At 42.0% G+C, this 23,112-nt stretch overlaps 1 protein-coding gene across 8 annotated transcripts in view; it reads left to right on the plus strand.

Moving 5' to 3' along the window:
* The window catches only part of TRRAP (transformation/transcription domain associated protein), a 122,364-nt gene that overhangs the window by 39,444 nt on the left and 59,808 nt on the right, over positions 1 to 23,112 (plus strand). For 7 of the 8 annotated variants that reach the window (XM_079770444.1, XM_079770448.1, XM_079770449.1 and 4 more), the window contains exons 26-38: positions 594 to 854; positions 1,335 to 1,496; positions 2,810 to 2,906; positions 4,944 to 5,065; positions 5,366 to 5,536; positions 9,998 to 10,066; positions 14,336 to 14,455; positions 14,890 to 15,009; positions 15,703 to 15,867; positions 15,945 to 16,126; positions 16,302 to 16,500; positions 17,499 to 17,627; positions 21,154 to 21,420. In XM_079770444.1, the coding sequence (XP_079626570.1) occupies positions 594 to 854; positions 1,335 to 1,496; positions 2,810 to 2,906; positions 4,944 to 5,065; positions 5,366 to 5,536; positions 9,998 to 10,066; positions 14,336 to 14,455; positions 14,890 to 15,009; positions 15,703 to 15,867; positions 15,945 to 16,126; positions 16,302 to 16,500; positions 17,499 to 17,627; positions 21,154 to 21,420 (2,064 nt within the window). The remainder of the gene's footprint in view (positions 1 to 593; positions 855 to 1,334; positions 1,497 to 2,809; positions 2,907 to 4,943; positions 5,066 to 5,365; positions 5,537 to 9,997; positions 10,067 to 14,335; positions 14,456 to 14,889; positions 15,010 to 15,702; positions 15,868 to 15,944; positions 16,127 to 16,301; positions 16,501 to 17,498; positions 17,628 to 21,153; positions 21,421 to 23,112) is intronic. The other variant, XM_079770446.1, reaches the window with a different exon arrangement.

Raw genomic sequence — 23,112 nt, forward strand, 5'->3', positions numbered from 1 at the left:
TGATGGTGCCTCCAAACCTAACCAAGCTGTCTCAACAAGCTGATTTGCCTGGAGAATAGGTAGCAAGAGTCAGTTCTGCAAATTTGCTCTCCTAAAAGCTTAGGTTTCATAACAGCACCTTCAATAAAAGGACAGATCAGAACCCCTCTAGGCTTTGTCTGGTTATCAGATACCTTTCTGTCTTCATAAGGAGCAGTCCCGCCAGAGAACTTACCACAGAACATCTGTGACCTGTGAAGGAAGCACCACTCCTCAGTCTTGCCTTGGGGCTCAGTAGTGCATATGCTCCAGCATTTCCACAGACGCTGCATTCTTTATGATCCTAGATGCAGGTAGAATATCTGGGCATCGCCAGCTTATCTCTTTGGTAAATACAAAGATCCTGTCTACACCACATTTTCCTTTCTGAGGGACACACAGGAATTACCTATAAGTACCTAATGGAAGGGATGAAGTAGTCTTATTAAATTAGCTGGCACGCGGGGCGTGAACCCCCCTAGAGACAGTGTTGATGGCAGGCAGGTTGCGCAGGAGACATGGGTGTCCTGGGCAGCATTGTTCCCTTTTCGATCTAAGGAGTCCTTGTCCTGCAGGTTTCCAATGGGGCAGTTGCCATGGCCAAAACCACCCTGGAGCAGCTGCTGATGAGGTGTGCGACACCGTTAAAAGATGAGGAGAGAGCAGAAGAGATTGTGGCAGCTCAGGAAAAGTCGTTTCACCATGTGACACACGATTTGGTTCGAGAAGTCACCTCTCCAAATTCCACTGTGAGAAAACAGGCTATGCATTCACTGCAAGTTTTGGCCCAGGTCACTGGGAAAAGTGTGACAGTGATAATGGAACCCCATAAAGAGGTGAGATTTCTGTCACCAGAACTAGGATAACTTGAGCAAACTTTTTTCCCCCCCTTCAAATCTGAGATGTAGAGGACATATAATTTATAATTTTGTGTCCACTTTACAGAATGCTATTACATATGCTGTTTTTAACCTCAGATATGTGAAAATCAATGTGCTTATATTAATGGTTCTATTGGTAATTGTCAGTGTCAAGAGGATAGAAGGTAGGTTTCCTGGATCAGTATAGCACAATCTGGTAGTTTTGTGTTTGTTTGTTTTAAGAGAGGTTACTCTGAAGCCTTAGGAATGAAGTGTATCAGACACCCATGGCCCAGTTTTAGCACATGAAACATCTCTCTGTCACCTAACTAAAAGACATCTGTAATAACCTCCCATCTCTTATGATTTTCAAATTGGTAATTGCTTTAGAATATTGTGATGAGAGCCTTTTTGAGGGGCATGTGTTCAGTTGTATTTCCTCCTTGCCTGTCCTAGGTCCTCCAGGATATGGTCCCACCTAAGAAGCATTTGCTCAGACACCAACCTGCCAATGCACAGATTGGCCTGATGGAAGGGAATACGTTCTGTACCACATTGCAGCCCAGGCTCTTCACAATGGATCTTAACGTGGTGGAACATAAGGTGTTCTACACAGAGGTAGGGGGGTGGTGGTACGCGTGGTGTGGATGGTGATGACGTGTGTCTGGTAAACTGTCTTTGTGCACGAAGCCTGGTCAGGCAGCACTCAGGGAAGGCCTGGGAGGTGACCACAGGGAACCAGCAATAGCCTGGCACAGCACTTGGCACAGGTATGTTACATTTGGGATTGGGGAGAAGGTGGGCATAGTGATTGCAGATGTTCAACAGAAGGTGGGTGTTTCGCCCTAGCCGGTTTGGCTCAGTGGATAGAGCATTGGCCTGCGGACTCAAGGGTCCCAGGTTCGATTCTGGTCAAGGGCACATTCCTGGGTTGCGGGCTTGGTCCAATGTGCAGGAGGCAGCCAATAAATGATTTCCTCTTGTCATTGATGTTTCTATCTGTCTCTTCCTCTCCCTTCCTCTCTGAAGTCAATAAAAATATATTTTTAAAAAAGGTGGGTGTTTCCTGGTCCTTTGAACTCTGTTAGCTCTCTAACAAGGAACCTTGCTCTTCAGGGCCTTCAGGTTGTAATCTAGAGCTAAGACTGTACCATCTACTTTAGTCACTGTCCCATCTGCTGGTGCTCAGAATAAGACGGCACAAGCAGTGCCAGCTGACTGCGTTAAATTAATCACTTAAACGTGCCAGGCACTGTTGAGAGACCTTACTTCACATGGATGCCCTCTGTAGCTCTGGCCTCCTGAAGATACAGAAACTGAGCCTGAGCGTTTGGTGTGCACCTAAGGTCACAGCAGAGAAGCTGCAGTCATAGGAACTGTGACTGTTATTTTAGAGCAGGGGCCCTGATCATTGTCTTGTCCTGCCGGGTTCTCGTGCTGTTTAGTGCACTTGACTTGTCCCTTGATTCAAGATAATGGGCAGAGGCAGATGACATCTTACAAGTATTTGCTACTGTAAACTCTCCAGTTTACAGTGTGTAGACAGTAATAAACAGAAATTAAACTTTAGATACAGTCAAATTATAGGCGTTCTTTTTTTTTTTTTTTTTTTTTAATGTTTACCCCTAAAGATATTTTTCTCCATTTACTTATAGAGAAAGTAGGAGGGAGGAACCAGGTGAGACAGAGAGAAACATGGATGTGAGAGAAACACATGGATTGGTTGCCTCCCACACCTGACCGGGGGCAGGGATGAACTTGTAACCGAGGTACATGCCCTTGACCTGGAATCAAATTCTTTAGAATTTGATTTCAGTTTGTTAGTTAATTGTGTTGTGGGGTGTGTGGAAGATTGCTGTGCTCTTTTACTTGTAAGGTTATTAGTCTTTACAGTAAGAGCAGGCTAAATTGCATTGCTTTATCTTTTGCAGCTTTTGAATTTGTGTGAGGCTGAAGATTCAGCTTTAACAAAGCTGCCCTGTTACAAAAGTCTTCCATCACTCGTGCCTTTGAGAATTGCAGCACTAAGTAAGTTCATATAAATCTGAAACAAGTTACTGGGGACAAAAGTGAAAGGGGGCAGTGGCCTTTTATGTTGTTTAATTTTTTGGGGGCTTTTTGTGTTGTTTTTAAGGTGGGATCAGAAACTGTATTTATCAAACTAGATAATGAGATGTCAGTAGATTATATAGATTGTTAGGATTTAAATAATTTCTTATTCTATAGTAAACTGGATTTTACTATCTAATAAACTATTTATAGTTCTCCTATGAACCTAATATTCTGGTTTAAGAGAGTTGTCATACCGTTCATATATTACCATTTTCATCTAACTCAGAGTATTTAGTAAGATATACAACATTCTTTATAGACTTTGTAATGATTTAGAAGCATCTGAGAATCCTGCTGGCTCTAGATTTTCATGAATGTTAGTTATCAGTGTTTAGTACAGGAATTGTGTTAAGTTTAGAAAAATATACTAGACCAGTACTCACCCTTGTGCTTAGAAACAGTCATTTCCCCCCCTTTTTGGTAATACCCAATACAGGTTTTTTAAGTTGACTTTGTCTCTTGATCTTTTGATATTTATACCCTTAATAAATTTTTGTCAGATTCCTTGAATTAGCGGTAGAGAAGCTGAAAGACAGAGAATATAATATCCAAGCTTGAAGATGGGGCTGGGCCATTTCAGACAAAGCAAGCCAGAGTGAGGGAGGTGCAGAGCAAGGATGTTTGCCAGATTCTCACTTCTTCTGAGTTGGGATTTTTCCTTTGGGGTACCCTCATACATTCCTGTTAGCAATATGGTTATTCCTCTTGCTAAGATGTTTTCTCTCTCTTTTTTGTTGTTGTTAAGCCTCACCTGAGGATATTTTTTTCTGTTGATTTTTAGAGAGTGTGGAAGGGAGGGAGGGGTGGGGGGAGAGAGAGACACACACATCAATGTGAGAGAGACACATTGATTAGTTGCCTTGCACACGTGCCCCAACCAAGGTGGGAATGAACCGACAACCCAGGTATGTGCCCTTGACCGGGAATTGAACCTGTGACCCTTTGATGCACTGGCCTGATGCTCTTCCACTGGGCCACCCCAGCCAGGGCTAGGCTGTTCTCTCCTAAAGAGCATAAGATTGAGGTGTGTCCCCTTTCCTCAGAATATTTGTATTTTCAAAGTCTCTCAAGTTGGGAGGAAGCTGCCTGATTAGATGAGAATAGTGGAGAGAAGCCTGGCTGTTTGTGTCTATTCCTTTCATCAAGGCCATGCACTCTTCATGAATTCAGCATGCATCTGCCCACAGGTCAGCCATGCTCACCCTATATGAAGATGTCTTGGGGGCAGCAGTGTCACTGGGGACCTTCTTTCTTCCCTCTTCAGCCCTCTTCCTCCTATCTGGACAATGTAAAATTTGTCATGGCCCTTCTGGCTGTTGATTTCACCCTTAGATAATGTCAGTAGAAGATCATGTGTTCTTTTTGTCTTTCTCAAGGTCAGATACTAGGAAAGAGGTTTAGTGACTCATAATTTTTGTGGGTAAGAGCCTTTATTTTATTTATTTTTATTTTATTATTTATTTATTTTTTTATTGATGTTTTACAGAGAGGAAGAGAGAGGGATAGAGAGTTAGAAACATCGATGAGAGAGAAACATCGATCAGCTGCCTCTTGCACACCCCCTACTGGGGATGTGCCCACAACCAAGGTACATGCCCTTGACCGGAATCGAACCTGGGACCCTTGAGTCCGCAGGCCGATGCTCTATCCACTGAGCCAAACCGGTTTCAGCTATTTATTTATTTTTAAAGATCCACCTTTTTATTTTTATTGATTTCAGAGAGGAAGGGAGAGGGAGAGAGAGAAACATCAATGATGAGAGAGAATCATTGATTGGCTGCCTCCTGTATGCCCCCTACTGGGGATCAAGACTGTGACCCAGGTACATGCCTTTCACCACAACGCTCTGTCTACTAAGCCAAACTGGCCAGGGCTGGTAAGAGCCTTTAGATAAGCAAAATGTTCATGTATTTTCAGGTTAATAATGAGATTATATTCATTTTCTCCCTAAAGATGCACTTGCTGCCTGCAATTACCTTCCTCAGTCTAGAGAGAAGATCATTGCTGCACTCTTCAAAGCACTTAATTCCACAAATAGTGAGCTCCAGGAGGCTGGAGAAGCCTGTATGAGAAAGGTGAGTTGTGTGTGTGGTGTGTGTGTGTGTGTATGAATTCTGCTTAGGAGTTCTGTTTACCTTGTCTGTGTGCCTGGAAATCTGCCTGTTAATATCCACTGGAGTGTAATAATGTCTCTACTGGTTCCATAGTCATACCAAACCTTTAAAAATATTATACAGCAATGACTAGTCAATAGATAAGTTTAATATTTCATTTTTCCAAGGAACACAAAAACTTGCTGATAGAGTCACACATAAGTTCTATTCTAAAGTATATTCTGTTATGTGTTTTTATTTGTAACCTTTCTTTTAAAATAGTTTTTAGAAGGTGCTACCATAGAAGTAGATCAAATCCATACACATATGCGACCTTTGCTGATGATGCTGGGGGATTATCGAAGCTTGACGCTGAATGTTGTGAATCGTCTGACTTCAGTTACCAGGCTCTTCCCAAACTCCTTCAATGATAAGTTCTGTGATCAGATGATGGTAAGCTAAATGCATGTAAATATATTCTATAATAAACCTGAAGATTGGAATTATTTTTTAAAATAAGGAATATATTTACATGGTTTAAAATTCAAAGGGTATGGAAGGGTGTGCTATGAAAGTCTCCCTCCTGTCCTCCAACTCTCCACCCCCTTCCCAGAGACACCAGTGCTAACAGTGTCCTTCTGGAGGCTTTCACATTTGTAATAGGACATGTGTATATTCTTTTGTTCCCCACAGAAGGAAGGATAATATACACACAGTTCTTACTTTTCCTATCTACTACCCCCCCCACCATTTCATTAGAACATAAAGTGCTTCTTCATTCTGTTTTATGATGACAATAATCCTTCTGTGGCCATGCCCCGTTTATGTAACCAGGCCCCCACTGATGACCTTCTAGATCAGAGGTGGGGAACCATTTTTCTGCCAGAGGCCATTTGGATATTTATAGCATCATTCGTGGGCCACACAAAATTATAAACTTAAAAATTTACCTGCTGTATTTGGTCAAACATTTAATTAATTCACCCCTAATGCCTTGCTGGGGCCAGATCAAATGATTTCACGGGCCTTGTAGGGCCCAGGGTACGGCCCGAGGGCCAATGTTCCCCATACCGGATCTAGATTGTTCCCAGTATTTTGCTATTACAGATGATGATACAGTGGAAAACTTGTAAGAACTTTAGAAATCCTTTGGGTTTTTAGAATTATCAAGGAAATAATGATGCAAATAAAATCTGTTTGGCAATGTTTAAATTTGAAGTGTAAGCAGATGAAGGAGACTCAGCTATTAATTTTCTTAGTATTTGATTTTGTTTCTGGTAAATAGACACTTATAAATACTGCAAACATTCATAAATAGCCTTTGGCCATATAGATATTTAAGATATTAGAGGTGGGTTTTTTTTTTTAAATTTGGTTTTGTTTGATATACCTTTCCCTCAGATGTAAACAGGAGTGAGTAGATAGTTAGATTTAGATATAGATATAGTGCGTTATGGAGTATAGATAGATGTGTATATGAAAACCACACAACTTTTTACCTCACATACTAGCTTCTGTATAGACACCTAAAAAATGAACAGTGACCCAAACACCTCATTGGGGATCGATAATAATATTATGATTGGCCCTAGAAACTGTGATGCCCTAATGGAAGAGTGTGAGTGGGAAGCAATATTATATGGAAGTGAATTTTCCAAATTGGAAGGCTCCTGTTTAAGATTCCAAATATATGTAATGCACATACGTACCTACCAGTTTATACCCATACATTCACAAGTGTGGTTAAAGTAAGTGATAATTAATCATTTCCTAGTCAGAGCACAAGTATACACATTATCTTATAGAATATTACAACTATTGGTGCTTTCATATATGAGATTTGTGCATATCTTTTCAATGTCCTAATGTTTTTATATTTGCCTCCTTTTTTTACTGTTTGTCTCTTCCAACTCTGTCAGCTGTCATTTGTTGCAGTCTTTGCTGCCTGCCTGAAGCAACTTGATTGTTTTTTGCATTTTTTACCCCTAATCTAACCCTTCAGATCTGCTGTTAGCTGGGAATTCATTCAGTAATTTGTTATCCAGATCTTTTAAGAACAGTATGAAGAGACTGCCTCACAGTCTGTGGTTTCGGACTAAGTTCAGGATAATTTTCCCCTAAACCAGTGGTTGGCAAACTCATTAGTCAACAGAGCCAAATGTCAACAGTACAACGATTGAAATTTCTTTTGAGAGCCGAAAACCGACTTCTGCGCATGGGCCACGAAGTTTCAATCGCACTGTACGTTTCAATCACACAGATATTTTGTGGAAGAGCCACACTCAAGGGGCCAAAGAGCCGCATGTGGCTTGCGAGCTGCAGTTTGCCGACCACTGCCCTAAACCAAAGTTACATAGGTTTGGGGATTTTTTTCTTTCTCTGGCAATACAGACATTTTCTGAGTGGTTAAAAATCCTCTAAAAGCAGGGAGAGTTGATGTACTTGGATAAAGAATGATTGATGTTACTGTCGGTTCAGTCATTTTCATCTAGCACCATCTTGCCCGAGACCATCATGGGTCTGTGTTGCTGGTGCTTTGTGTCTGTGGCTTGGGTCTTTCCAGGGTATCCCATGTCCACTGTGCTTTGCCAGGTGTGGTGGTCAAGGACACGTTTGCCCTTATTTACTCACATCCTGCAGAATGGTGCCCAGTCTCAGAGCCTTTGTTTTCCCTCATGATTTGCTTTTGCGGTTAACAGCTTAAGGCTTCAGCGTAAGAGATAAGACACCTTACTTTGTAGAGAGGCATTCGTGGGAACAACCCTGGAAATTTTCCTTTCTTAAAATTTGAACTGCTTGACATTTGGTCTTGAAGTCTCTAATGTGGCTAGTTATTTTGGATACTTCCTTATTTAACTAGACATGGATTTCATATACCAGTTAACATTCCTTTCTTTCCTTTGGGGAATCCAAAAACAGAATGACGTAGCGGGTCACTTTTTGCACCTTTAATTTTGTCACTTTCATGTCTTTGGTATAAATAGTTATTCTAATAGGTTTTATGAAAATATATTCTGGTGATTTCCTTCAAGGAATTTTATTGGTAAAACATTGTTAGCTTAGTGTACTTAGTTTCTTAAAGAAATGTGTTGTTTTAGTGGTTCTCAACATGTGATTCTTAGAACATTGGCCCTGTAATTTGTAGGTGGAAAAAAACCTCCATTGGTAAGTTTGGGAAACACAACTTCCTGTACTTGCCTCTTGAAGTTTACATTAAAGGCTCACAGAAAAGTGTTTATTTATTTACTAGAGGCCCAGTGCACGACATTTGTCCCTCAGCCCGGCCTGCGCCCTCTTGCAGTCTGGGACCCCTCGGGGGATGTCTGCCTCTCGCAGTCCAGGCTCTAGCAGTCTGGGACCCCTCACTCCTTACCGCCTGGCTGGGGTGGAGGCAGGAAAGGCTCCCACCACTGCTGCTGCACTGGCGTCTGGCTGAGCAGTGCTCCCCCTGTGGGAGTGCACTGACCACCAGGGGTCAGCTCCTGCGTTGAGCATCTGCCCCCTGGTGGTCAGTGCGCATCATAGCAACTGGTCATTCCGCCGTTTGGTCGATTTGCATATTAACCTTTTGCACTCGGATGTCGAGTGTGACTCCACACGGTTAGCATTAGAATAAAGGAATCGAGAAAAAAGCAAGCGAGTGAAAGGGTTAAGGCTTTATTATACTGTATAGGATTCATTGATTTCAGAGAGGAAGGGAGAGGGAGAAGAAATATCAATGACAAGAGAGAATCATTAATTGGCTGCTTCCTGCATGCCCTCTATTGGGGATCAATACCAAATCTGTCTATGTGCCTTTGACCGGAATTGAACCCGGGAACAGGCCGATGCTCTATCCACTGAGCCAAACCAGCTAGGGCAGAAAAGTGTTTAGATGCATTTAAACCATCTGCCCCCAAGCCTATTTTACCATGAAGTTCTTTTTAAGCAACTTGTTAATTTCCCGTGGGGCATCAGTGTTTTGAAGATCATGTTTGGTCAGTGTAGGGTAATGAAGATGCTTCTCTTATTTAGGTGCTCTTGTGGTTTTAGCTGTGAGCTCTGAGTGCTTGTCTGCCAGGTTTTGCTGGTCACTGTGGTGGGACCCTGACTGCCACATGCTCATGTCAGGCCACAGTCGCTTTGGGCTCAGGGACTCTCCTCTTGCTCTGCACAGAATGACTGCTGTCATTCTGCACCGAAGGGAATTGCTATCTGTCAGCGCTAATTTGCACAGCTTCTGATCCAGTGGGGTCACGCTCATTCTCACCAGTCCTTCCGCTGGGGCCCCTTTTGCCTCCCTGTCCTTCCACAGCAGCCGCCTTTCTGTTTCTGGCTCCAGGGCCTTTGTCCCTCCCTCTCTCTGCCTGGAGCGCTCTTCCTTGTGCTTCTGGCACATGTGCCCCAGCAGGGACCTGACCTGAACCTGCACCCACAGCTTTCACACATCTTACCATCTTTGTTCCACACACCACGCTCCTGTGCCGTACCCTGTTTTTCCTACTGCAACCCTAACACCATGAGGACAGGTGATGCCTGTGTGTTCACTTCTCTGCCCCATGCCTTGCACGGTGCTGGGTGCATGGCAGCACTCCGTGAACAGCTGTGACGCAAAGTACCAGGGTTATAAGGTGACAGCAGGAATAATGGACAGGAGTAAACTTCCTGGTATTGGAGTGGCAGGTTTCAGGGTGTTTTCTTCTGTAGCAGGTGGTTTCAGCCTTTCTTTATAAAACATAAACAAATACCAGTTATTCCCATCACTAGTTGAATGGTTGGGGTATTTCAGTAACAGAAACACTGCCATTCTCACATTAAATATGATGGAAATGAATGATTACGTCTGTGTTTTCACCTAAAAGCAGCATTTTGGAATTGAAATGCTCCTGTTGTAAGGAAGAAATGTCTAAGGATGTTTTTTTTTTTTTTTCACAGCAACATCTGCGAAAGTGGATGGAAGTGGTGGTCCTCACCCATAAAGGGGGCCAGAGGAGCGACGGAAACGTGAGTGACTTGTTTGTTTCTGGGAAGGTCACCCTGTTGGCCCCTGCCACAATCAGTGCTTTTAATTAAAGTGCCGTCAGAATCTAGTTTTATATGATTGTAGTCCATTTAAATTGTTAAGCATATTTTATTAGCATTACATTTTTAAAAATTTCTCTTGATTGCTGAAAACATTCTTTTTTATGCTTTTTAAAAATCTCCCTTTGTTCACTTTAATGTGACGTTTTTGTTGCTGAGAATTCTTTGCAACTTGAAATGTTAGTATTTGAATTGTACTATTTTTGTGTTAAAGTGTACTAAGTGTATTTTCTAGACTGTCCTTGGTAGCTGCTGTTTGCATGGTGGTGCTCTCCTCTGCTGTTGTTTTCCATCGCTTTCCATCATCATTGCCTCATAAAACCAAGGAGTGATTTTAGGACTTAAAGCATTAAAGAGAATGTAATAAGGCGTTACATAAAAATAAAATAATTTTATGTTTTCTAGGTCTAAATACCCCAACCCAGTTGTTTGTCAAAAGCCAAATGGCTAGTACTTCAAAACCCACATTTATGGTTTTGAGGGAAAACCACTAGTTAAATCTTTTTGAGCATTCTATATTAGTCATTAAAGATTTTGCCTCTTAAAAATGAATGATTCTTGTTGTTTTGACTCTACTTTTACTTGTACATGTTACTATTCCTTTAAAATATTTTTTAAGTTGATGCTTGTCCTGTCAGTGAGGTTGTGTTTTGCCAAGTTTCTGTTTTCCGGTGCCATTGTGTCCTGATGAGGGAATTCTGTAGCTCTTCAGAGGCATAATTAACGTGGCTTTTTGTCCTCCTGTGCCTATTTGTCGGATGCTGTGTTTCATCCCAAATTGATTTTTTTTTTGGCTTTATTATGCTTTGTTTTGACCATTCTGTGTCACTTGTTTTATTTATGTAAGTCTTGTTTCTTGCTGCTTTTAAAGAGCAAACTAAGCAAAACTAAACCAGGATTTTTAACTTTTTTAGGATTGGTATACTACACGTGACCTCTTTGAAGGTTTGCTATTTATATAAACAGGAATCAAGTCAGGGAAACTTCGTGGGGGAGAGCAGAGTGTGTTTGTAAACCCTAAGCTCTTGGAAGTAGGTGCAAGTGCTTCTGTGCTTTTCCTTCCCATCTTTCATTTCTTAGGTATTTTTGCTGTAAATTTTATATTTGTCTTTCCAGTAAGCTGTTAATTATCTGAAACACACAGCCATTCCAGAATAAACATTAAAAAACCTTGTGGGTAGATGAATGACTTATGTTAGGTCAAAAAGATTCCACAAACTTTGACATCAAGTTGTTTGGGAGGGTTTGGGGTGGGGGCACTGCATAGGGGACGGAGTGGTGGGTGTCGGGAAGTCCTTGTTGGTTGTCGGATGAGTGTATTCCCTGAGCTGCTTGGGAACGCCCAGCTGCGTGAGAGAGGCCCCAGGTCTGAACCCGTAACATGGTGTTTGGGGTCCACAGGCAGCATGGCCATGGCTCCATCACCTCAGTCCAGTGCCAAGCCTTGCCTTCTGCTCTTGAGCCCTGGTTATTTTTATGCATGCGGTCCAGGATTGGGAGTAGATCTTGGAAAGTAATTTGTCCCTATTTGGTCAAATCACCAAATAATACTGCCTCATTGAGAAACTATAACTGAAGACATGTTAAATAGTTGACTAAAAATAAAGCTTTGTAATGCTGGGTACCCTCAATGATCAGAGATTTGTACATCATCATGTTTAGGAAGGCTTGGCTATTTAGCATTGAACTTACAGGGCAGAACTCATGGCATGTTATGCCATGTCTCTACACACACACATACACACACACCCAGCACTCATGCATGCACACACAATACACATACACATACATCCAACATGCACGCATACACGCACAGCTTTACTTGACAAGATTGCTCAGGTATCCAGTCGTAGCCTGTGGGTTCTCCTGGGTGTGGGGGTCTCAGACATGCCTACTGATGGGGCTTGAGCCCCCTGGTACTCTTCTAGAAGACTTTAGCTGGGAAAGAGGTTTTTAAAAATCTCTTAGCACTTCACAAAAAAGCTTAAAGTATTTCCTCTAAACAAAAGAATTATTTAAATGTATTTGTACACAGCAAAGTCTTACAGTTTCTCCTCTAGACAAGAATTTAAAAATTCTGTATTTTAAAATTTGATGTATGGAAGGAATACACTCTATTCGACACTATCAGAGGGCTATGTTTGACATCTGAAGGGTGGAAGGTGTTTTTTTGTTTTGCTGTTGAGCATTTACTAATTATTGTGTGCTTTCTGATAATTGTATCTTTACTGTCTTGTTTACCCCAATAACCCTGACTGTGTATGAGTATATGGGAATTTTTAATGTAAATAACATAAATAGAAAAAAGATGATTTTCCTCCCCATCCTCAGGAAAGCATTTCAGAGTGCGGGAGATGTTCCTTGTCTCCATTCTGTCAGTTTGAGGTGAGAACAACCTATTAAAAGTCAGTTTATGACTTGCAATGTGAAGAACAGTTTATATTTTCTTTTCTTTTCTTTTCTTTTTACCTTTTTGTTGCATTTTTTCATGCTGTAATTTTTGTTTTGGTTCAGCCTGCCATGGAAGGGGTAGAGGTGAGAATTTCAGTGGAGGCGCAGGAGGGGGTCGTGGTCGTATTTGGTTTTGCTGTGACTTGTGGTTCTGTGGTGGACAGAGTGCATTGTGCCTTTGAGTGCAGTGAGCCGTATTGTCTGTCTGTGGCAGAGTTGTATTAGTATCATTGCTGTGAACTGTCTGGGTGTCACGCATGTTTTCTTTTAGGATGTTTTAAGCAAGATTCTAAGTTCTTTGGTTTTCTACATGTTAGAATACCAGCTTCTCAATATTTAAGATTTTGTTGGATTTTGCTGTCATAGTTCGTTTGAACTCATACATCTAACAACCTCTGGAGAGGAAACTCCACAAAGAATATATAATCCTGCTAGAAATTGAGAGGTGTGATACAGTTACACTGACAGACTGCCGTGAATTTTAGAACCTCCTTGCTCCCCTGAACCCAGTTCCCTGCATCTCTTGTTCACACACACCACACTGATGTAGTGACAACACTGACTTTGGATAGTCAAACTCTAAGGTTTCCCTCTTCTGTAAAATGGGGATGAATGATAATATGTCATTTCCTGTCTTCTGATGGAATGGGAAGACCAAAAGAAATGATTTTGTAACAGTGCTTTGAAAACAAAAAACTGTAATTATAAAACCATTACTAGAATGTTTTTCTAATTTCAGGATAGAACTTGTTCTGTCCCAAGACTTGAAAAGACTGTAGACAAGAACTCCAGAGATGGTATGGGAATGAGGTGACAGTGAGCTGATTTTTCTCATTTCTTACCCATCTCACTGTTTTGCCTCTTGGTTTAAAGAGGCTTTTGGAAAAATATCTCAAATGCTGTGGGATGTGGTCCCTCCCGACTAGTGTTTATCATCCCCATTTTACTGTGTTTAGAGTAATGGACAACCTATTGCACACCACGCAGGTTGGTGCATCAGGGAGTCTTCCCTTCTGTGCTCATGGGGATTTCCCTAGAATCACAGACACGAAATTGGGGGACTGAAAATGAGAAGGGAAAGTTGGATTGACACTCAGTAATCGGCCACTGAGCTGTTAGCACATTTAAAAATGCAAAATTCTTGGTGTTTCACATTTTTCAATACGATTCAATGGAAACAGTTGTCAGCTTTATTTTATGCCTGGTTGACAAATAATTAGTGCCATAGCCAGTCATTTATTTACATTGATATTTGATTTTCAGGGTAAATACTGAAGTACTTTTTGAGGACTTTGTGCTAAGTTTTGAGAGCAAAATAAGTCTTTGCCTTCAGAGCTTAGTACATTGGGAAGACCCCATGATGTCACAGCAAACTGAGGGAATCCTACCACTCACAGGCATGGTCACCCCCTCCTCCATGAGGGGCCTAGGCAACCATCAGGCCACTTCCAACACTTGTCAGAGCGTGAGAGACAAACAGCCCAGTCACGCCAGGTGCATAGTCAGCCCCCCCTGCCCCCATCTCCTCGAGATGAAATATGAAGGTCAAGGCAGTTAGTTTCCTTAGGCTACAGCTATAATGTGGGATTGGTAAGTTGTGCTTTTTACATGTTAATTCTTTGCTTCTGGTGGCTAGCCTTGCAAATGCAATTAGACCATAGTATGGTCTATAGTAATTTTGATATTTCTAGCTTGTAAAATTAATTGGCCTATTTTGTAATTTCTGATTTTCTTCATTAGGAAATGAAAATTTGTTCAGCAATTATAAACCTTTTTCATCTGATCCCAGCTGCACCTCAAACTCTGGTCAAGCCTTTGTTAGAGGTTGTGATGAAAACAGAACGGGCTATGTTGATTGAGGTAATGGTCAGATATAGGATTAATTCTGATTCTTCCTCCATCTCTTGCTTATAATATTTTTACTTTGTTATATTTTAGATAAATTAATCTTAAAAATATAAAGATGTTAGATATTACTATTTGCTATGGTTGTTAGCATATAAACAGTTACAAGGGGGAGAAATATATACTTCCAGCCCTGGCTGCTAGCTCAGTTGGTTAGAGTGTCATCCTAATACACCAGGGTTGTGGGTTCAGCCCCCCACCAGGGCACATATAAGAATCAACCAATGAATGCATGTATGAGTGGAACAACAAATCCATGTTTCTATCTTTATCCCCCCCCCCCCCCAAAAAAAAAAGAAAAAAAGAAATGTATTCTCCTACCATGTTAGGTTGGTAGACCAACAGAAGCCTCAAGCCCTGAGAAGATGTTTTCATCATGTGTTTTCTAGGCTGGCAGTCCCTTCAGAGAGCCTCTGATCAAGTTCCTGACTCGGCACCCTTCCCAGACGGTGGAGCTGTTCATGATGGAGGCAACATTGAATGATCCTCAGTGGAGCAGAATGTTTATGGTAAGAGTGCGAGGAGCTGGAGTTGGGTGTCCCTGCAAATTTTTGTCAGCCAGTGTACTCTCAGAATCTGAAATGCATATCTCACTGTTCAATGTCAGGCTTTCTTTTTTTCCAATACATTTGAATATTAGAAACATCACTGTTGTGTATATAAAGAGCTCAAGTCCAGGAATGCCTCTGTAGATTTTGGTGGTGGTAACAAATGAATGAGCTGCTAGGATTGTCAGAATCATAATCATAAAGTGTGATTACTGGTTAAAAAAGAGTAAAAAAAACTTTAGAGTACATTTAATAAAGCTGGGGACAGTGAAACAAGGAAGGGCCTAGGATGGAAGAAGCAGCAGGAGAGGGACTAGGTAGGGAAATGAGCCTGGGCTGCTTTGGCTCACTAAGAAGTCAGAGCACAGGGGTGCTGGGGGACAGGGTCGGGGTTTGCCTGGGATGAACTGCTGTGGCCTCTTCCTCCGTTGGATGCAAGTTTAGGAAATGCACGCCTGCAGGAGGGGCAAGGCGCACAGTGTGCTCCTGGGAGGGAGAGCTCGCACCAAAAAGTACTTTTTAAAATAAGGGTGTTTACAGTGTTGTTTTTTCAGCCTGCCTAGAAAGATTTAGAAAGAACCTTGGAGTTAATACCTAAATCTTTTGTGATTTTTTTTTATTAGCTTAGAACAGCTTGTTTTATTTTGTTTTTAGAGCTTTTTAAAACACAAAGATGCCAGACCTCTGCGAGACGTGCTGGCAGCTAACCCCAACAGGTTCATCACTTTGCTGCTGCCCGGCGGTGCTCAGACCGCCATGCGCCCTGGCTCACCCAGCACCAGCACAATGCGCCTGGATCTTCAGTTTCAGGCCATCAAGGTAGTGTCTCTAATTCATTAGACACCTGAAATCTTAAAAGTTGAAACACAGTTCCCTAATTGTCTCTTCTTTGACAGATCATAAGTATTATAGTTAAAAACAATGACTCCTGGCTGGCCAATCAGCATTCTCTGGTGAGCCAGCTGAGACGCGTGTGGATCAGTGAAACCTTTCAAGAAAGACACCGGAAGGAGAACATGGCCGCCACAAACTGGAAGGAGCCCAAGCTGCTGGCCTATTGTCTGCTGAATTATTGCAAGTGGGTACACATGTTGTGCTTTACATCAAGTGACTTGATTTATCCAATAAGCAGTCTTTACTAATTTGTGTATAGCTGTGGGTCATTGGTGTAGAGAATGGTTTATGACTTAGCTATTTAAAACAAGTTAGGAAATTTTCCACAATTTAACCTATGTTCTTATTCGACCCTTCAGAAGGAATTATGGAGACATAGAATTGCTGTTCCAGCTGCTCCGAGCCTTTACTGGTCGTTTTCTCTGTAACATGACATTCTTAAAAGAGTATATGGAGGAAGAGATTCCCAAAAATTATAGCATTGCTCAAAAACGTGCCCTGTTTTTTCACTTTGTGGATTTCAGTGACCCCAACTTCGGAGATGAACTGAAAGCCAAGGTGAGTCCCACTGTTAAACAGTAGAAGCCATGGGTTTTGAGCTAATTTTCTAGGGAACCAAGGATACTGTTTGTGTTCTGCTGTGTCTCTGCTGACACTTGAATAGTAGTCTGGACTATTTATGAGGAATATGCCATTGTTGAGAAACATAAGACAGATTCAACAGTGAACTGGTGTTGGAAAGAAGTTTGTTAGTTTCATAGCTTTTCCCTTTTTAAATTGAATTTATTGGGGTGATAGATATCCTATAATAAAAGCCTAATATGCTAAGTGTCCGGTCGACCGGTCAGCTGTTCAACCAATCAAAGCATAATATGCTAATGATATGCTAAGGCTGCTCAACCGCTTGCTATGACGTGCACTGATCACCAGGGGCCAGACAGTTGACCAGTCGCTATGACGTGCACTGACCACCAGGGGGCAGATGCTCTGACAAGTAGGTTAGCTTGCTGCTGGTGTCCAGCAGATCGGGACTGAGTGAGATGGGCTGGACATGCCCTCCCGCGGTCCCTCCCTGGCTGGCCAGTCTTCCGTGTCTCTCCCCTTCCCCGAGTGCACCGGTGGGGTCTTTCAGCCTGGCCTGCACCCTCTTGCAATCTGGGCCCCCTTGGGGGGATGTCGGAGAGCCTTTTTTGGCCCCATCCCGCAGGCCAGGCTGAGGGACCCCACTGGTGCATGAATTCGAATTTCGTGCACCAGTCCTCTAGTTAGTTAATAAAATAATATGGGTTTTAGGTGTGGTTACCTTGGTTTTAGAAAATGACTTGTTTGAAGTGAGAAAAGTAAAACAAACTGACGTCTCTTTTCCTCAGGTTTTTAACCTACCTTTCCAATTGACCATTTGAATAATAGTCAAGATTATCAGTTGTAACCTTGATTGAGTTCTAATTTTATGGGTTATAATATGACCAAACTGGTGGGCCTGCCCACTTTATTAAAGAAATTAAAGAACATGGCTTTGTTTTCCTTTTCCATTATTGTAAATTATTTTTTTGTAGGTTCTGCAGCATATCTTGAATCCTGCTTTCTTATACAGCTTTGAGAAGGGGGAAGGAGAGCAGCTCTTAGGACCTCCCAATCCCGAAGGCGATAATCCAGAAAGCATCACCAGTGTGTTTATAACCAAGGTGACTGACTAGCAATATATTGACTTGAAAAGTAACTTGGCAGATGAGAGTGTGTGTACGTGTGTATGTACGTGTGTGTGTGTGTGTGTGTGTGTGTGTGTACACATACACGTGCGCGATGGGTTCATTGAAATAAGCTTATTTTCCTAAGGCTTTTATTTTTCCTTATTCCATTAGCTTATAGCAGAACATTATTTATTCATGGAGGGATAGGTTCTAAGCCCCCAGTATCTGATGCCTGAAACCGCAGATAGTACTGAACCCTATATATATATTTATTTATTTATTGTTTTTCCTATATATACATACCTGTGGTAAAGTTTAATTTATAAATTAGGCATAGTAAGAGATTAATAACAATACAATAATTATAACAATATGCTGTAATAAAAATTATGTGAATCTGATCTCTCTCTCTCTCAAAATATCTTATTGTACTGTACACCCTTCTTCTCGTGATGATGTGAGACCTATTCCTGATCTGTGTAATCACCATCCTTAATTGCAGTAAATGGCCTGGTGTCATTTCAGGGGCTTCCATGCTGAAGTCTTCGTATAGGCTCAGTGCTTTCTGGAACAACACATTTTCTGTTCATGTCTTCTACCCACAAATTTAATGCCTTTTCCATCTAAATAAGTACTTATCACACACTGTGGCTGAAACTTTTGCATGATGTGCAACAGCAAAACTAGCATGAATTTCTTTTTACTTCTTCACAGTTTTACAGAACTCGTTCTTTCTGAAGATCTTAGCAACCTCAGCATATGATTTTTTTTCTTTCCTTATTAAGTTGATAATTTTTACCTTTTCACCTGAAGGAAGTACTTTACTGCTTCTCTTTGGCATATCCAGGTTGCCAACATCACTACTCTTGCACCTTGAGACCATTATTAAGTAAATAAGGGTTACTTGAACACAGGACTGGGATACTCTGACAGCTGATCTGATAACCGGATGGCTACTAAGTGAAATGGGCAGGGAGTGTATATAGTGTGGACAAAGGGATGATTCATGTCCTGGGCGGGATGGAACAGGCTGGCAAGAGATTTTTATCATGCTACTCAGAAGGGCACACAGTTTAATTTATGAATTATTTCTGGAATTTTCCATTTAATATTTTTGAACCACAGTGGACTGTGGGTAACTGATATTTGGAAAAGTGAAACCATGGGGGAGAGGGCGGACACTACTGTATTATAATTATTCTTTTAAAAAATTCCTTATTGTTGAAAGTATTATATATGTCCCCCTTTCCCCCCATTGTCCTCTCTCAGCCTGCCCACGCCCCTGAGCCCCAGCCTTTATGCATTATAATTCTTATTAGTGAATGTTTTAAGGCAGTTTCATTTGGAATAAATGAACTTTTTTCTACATTAATAGATTCCAGTGAGAAACAATGTATCTCAATGAAAAAATTAGCTCTCAAAGTCATTTTATAAAAACCCCTATTGCTGGTCAGTAGAGTTTTGATTTTAAAAAAAATATATATTTTATTGATTTTTTACAGAGAGGAAGGGAGAGGGATAGAGAGTTAGAAACATCGATGAGAGAGAAACATCAATCAGTGCCTCCTGCACACCCCCTACTGGGGATGTGCCCGCAACCAAGGTACATGCCCTTGACCGGAATCGAACCTGGGACCTTTCAGTCCACAGGCCGACGCTCTATCCACCGAGCCAAACCCGTTTCGGCAAGTTTTGATTAAAAAAAAATATATATTCTTATTTATTTCAGAGAGGAAAGGAGAGGGAGAGAGAGACAGAAACATTAATGGTGAGAGAGAATCATCGATAGGCTGCCTCCTGCAGGCCCCCTACTGGGGATCAAGCCGGAGACCTGGTCATGTACACTGACTGGGAATCAAACCCTGACCTCCTGGTTCATAGGTTGACACTCAACCTCTGAGCTATGCTGGCCCAGCAAGTTTTAATGTTTTTTTTTTTTTCATCTTAAGATTTGCAAAGGACTCTATAAAAGCCAGTGAGAATATTAGACTGGATACAGTTGCTGCTGTGACCCTTTATTGCCAACTTAATGAAACATCTTTGTGGCAGGATGATATCTGAACTTAGCTTAGGCTTTAAGGTCTACATTTTTATAATAGTGTTTATAGTTTGCCCTAAAGAGATTTTTGGAATTTAATATTTCTTTGAGAAATGCCTGCCCTGTGTGTTTTTTTCATGAAGCCTGGGCTGTCCTCTGCAGGTTAGGCCTTTGAACTTCACGGGCAGGTGTGTTTGTGAGGGTGTTAGATTGAGTGTTCCGTCTGTGGCTGTTGGTTGGAGTGCAGGAGTGATAGCCGTTTCAGGGCTGCAGCGCACCATATGCACATTAATGCTCTTGGGGAGGATACAGTTTTTTTACTCTTTCTGTTGCCTGTTCTGTTGGGGGGTCCAAGTAGAGTGGACTGTTGTTCCTATTGGCAGTTTATTGGTCTTTAGGTAGTGTTTGTCTCTTCCTGAAGTTTTGACCCCACTTCCACCCTCCCAAGGTAATTCGAGCTGAGCCTAAGGAATTGTTTTTGGTCTCCCTACTGACTCGGCCCAAGGAGGAATTGAGATTCTGAATGTTGGATGAGGATAGATGGCCTTGGGCAGGCTGGAGCCCTGGGGAGGGACTGCAGTGAATTCAGGGGAAGGAAGACTTACGGGGCTACAGGGACCCGAATGAAGACACAGTTGTGATGGAAGATTTCAGTCTTTGAGATGTTTCTGTAGACACAAAGTAGTTAAGGGTATTTAGCTGAATTGGATGGTGCAGTTACAATACTTGATTCAATAGAGACATGCAGAATATTCCTTAAAGAGTGTACATTGTTTTTCTTATATCCGTGAAACACACACAAAAATCTATCAGATACTTGATTACATAGAAAACCATAACAATTTTAAAAAAATAGAGATTTTTTTCCAGATAACGTTTTTTTTTTTTTTTTTTAAATATATATTTTATTGATTTTTTACAGAGAGGAAGGAAGAGGGATAGAGAGTTAGAAACATCGATGAGAGAGACATCGATCAGCTGCCTCCTGCACACCTCCCACTGAGGATGTGCCCGCAACCAAGGTACATGCCCTTGACCGGAATCGAACCTGGGACCCTTCAGTCCGCAGGCCGACGCTCTATCCACTGAGCCAAACCGGTCTCGGCCAGATAACGTTTTTTGATCCTAATATAGTAGTTGACCAGAAAAAAAAAATCTCAACTACTGGAAATTAAGAAACTCAGTCCTAACTCACCTCGTATCAAAGAGGAAGTTCTTTCCCACATCAAGCCACTTTCCCCACTGCATTCTGACTATGAGCCTGCCCCTTTTTTGCAGGTTGAAATAAATTCAGTGAATTTCTAATCCATATGTGTTAAAGGAAACTTGATATGTCATTATTGGGTTCCTCATTGGAAAACTTAATAATGTAGATAAATGTAAGTATGTGTGTGTGTGTTTTAAAGTTTAAACGTGTATGACCCTTAATAGGTAACACAGTTCAAAACCAGAAAGGAATTCCTTTCTGCTCGCCTTTCCCAGGTGCTGGACCCAGAGAAGCAGGCGGACATGCTGGACTCCCTGAGGATTTACCTCCTGCAGTATGCCACACTGCTGGTGGAGCACGCCCCCCACCACATCCACGACAACAACAAGAACCGCAACAGCAAGCTGCGCCGCCTGATGACCTTCGCCTGGCCCTGCCTGCTCTCCAAGGCCTGTGTAGACCCAGCTTGCAAATACAGTGGGCACTTACTTCTGGCACACATTATTGCCAAATTTGCAATACATAAGAAAATTGTCCTGCAGGTACTTAGCGAGGCTCCCTCATGTCTGCCCAACAATTGGATGCATTTCCATACTTGTACACGCTGCTCCTATACCATTGTGATCTCTCCTTTTCTGTTGACTTCTCCCAATGCCATTCAGTAATGTTCGTCTCTGCCATCTCTTACAAACTGTGAAACCTCCCATGACTATTTATTCTCTCCTTACTCCCCAGTTATTGCTCTGCTCGAGTTCCTCTGCAGCCTTGCTTTTAAAACAACAAAATGTCTCCTTTGTCTAACTCATGCTCCTCACCCATTGCATTCTGGCTTTCAATTCTTCGTTCTATTGAAAATGTTTTGGTCGCCCTAGTCAGTTTGGCTCAGTGGGTAGAGCGTCAGCCTTTGGACCAAAGGGTCCTAGGTTTGATTCCGGTCAAGGGCACATGCCCAGGTTTCAGGCTCGATCCCCAGTGTTGGGCGTGCAGGAGGCACCAACTCAGTGATTCTCAGCATTGATGTTTCTGTCTCTTTCTCCCTCTCCCTTTCCCTCTGAAATCAATACAAAAAAAGAAAAAGAAAATGTTTTGGTCAAGGGCCCCAGCCCATTCCTTTGCTATAGACAGTGGGTACTTTTGAACCCTCATCGTGTAAGCCCTCCACTATGCTGATGATCTTTTTTTTTTTTTTTAATATATATATATATATTTTATTGATTTTTTTACAGAGAGGAAGGAAGAGGGATAGAGAGCTAGAAACATCGATGAGAGAGAAACATGGATCAGCTGCCTCCTGCACACCCCCCTACTGGGGATGTGCCCGCAACCAATGTACATGCCCTTGACCGGAATCGAACCCGGGACCTTTCAGTCCGCAGACCGACACTCTATCCACTGAGCCAAACCGGTTTTGGCTATGCTGATGATGAACTGTCTTCCCTGAGCCCCTCAGTGATTTAGGCTTTGATGTCAGATAGACCTGGGTTTGAGTTGTTTCTTCCACCAAGGAGTTCCATGACTCTGAGTGAATTGGTTACTGTCTCTGTGTAAGAATTCAATGTAATAATAGACTTGAGTGCTCAGCCTGTCTTTCCCTTTAAGCATTTGGTAAGCAGTCACTCTTGTCCTATTCTGTGAGGTCATTCTTTGTTTTCCTCTAACTACTACCTCTTATGAATGTCTGTGGTATTAAACCCCAGGCCCCAATAATGCCAGTGGCCTCTTAGACATCTCCTTCCACATGCACTTGAGATATAAATATAGTCTGTGATAGGCACTGCTCTCCCAGTTTCCCAGCCGGAGATCTGAGGGCCATCTGTGACACCCTCTCGTTCTGCCCAGCATGGAGGCATGGGCAAGTCCTGTTGATTTCCTGTCCCTTCACCCTCACTCAGTACCATTGGGTGGTCTTTGTGTTTCCCTGACAAAAGCACTTCACTGCTCACTTGAACTGTTGTAAGATTACCTCTGATCGTGGCCCCTTTCACTCCATTTTTTTTTTTTTTTTTTTTTTTTTTTTAATATATTTTATTGATTTTTTACAGAGAGGAAGAGAGAGGGATAGAGAGTCAGAAACATCGATGAGAGAGAAACATCGATCAGCTGCCTCCTGCACACCTCCTACTGGGGATGTGCCCGCAACCAAGGTACATGCCCTTGACCGGAATCGAACCTGGGACCCTTGAGTCCACAGGCCGACGCTCTATCCACTGAGCCAAACCGGTTTCGGCCATTTT

Source organism: Cnephaeus nilssonii (genome assembly GCF_951640355.1).
Source record: "Cnephaeus nilssonii genome assembly, chromosome: 5".
Lineage (NCBI taxonomy): Eukaryota > Metazoa > Chordata > Mammalia > Chiroptera > Vespertilionidae > Cnephaeus > Cnephaeus nilssonii.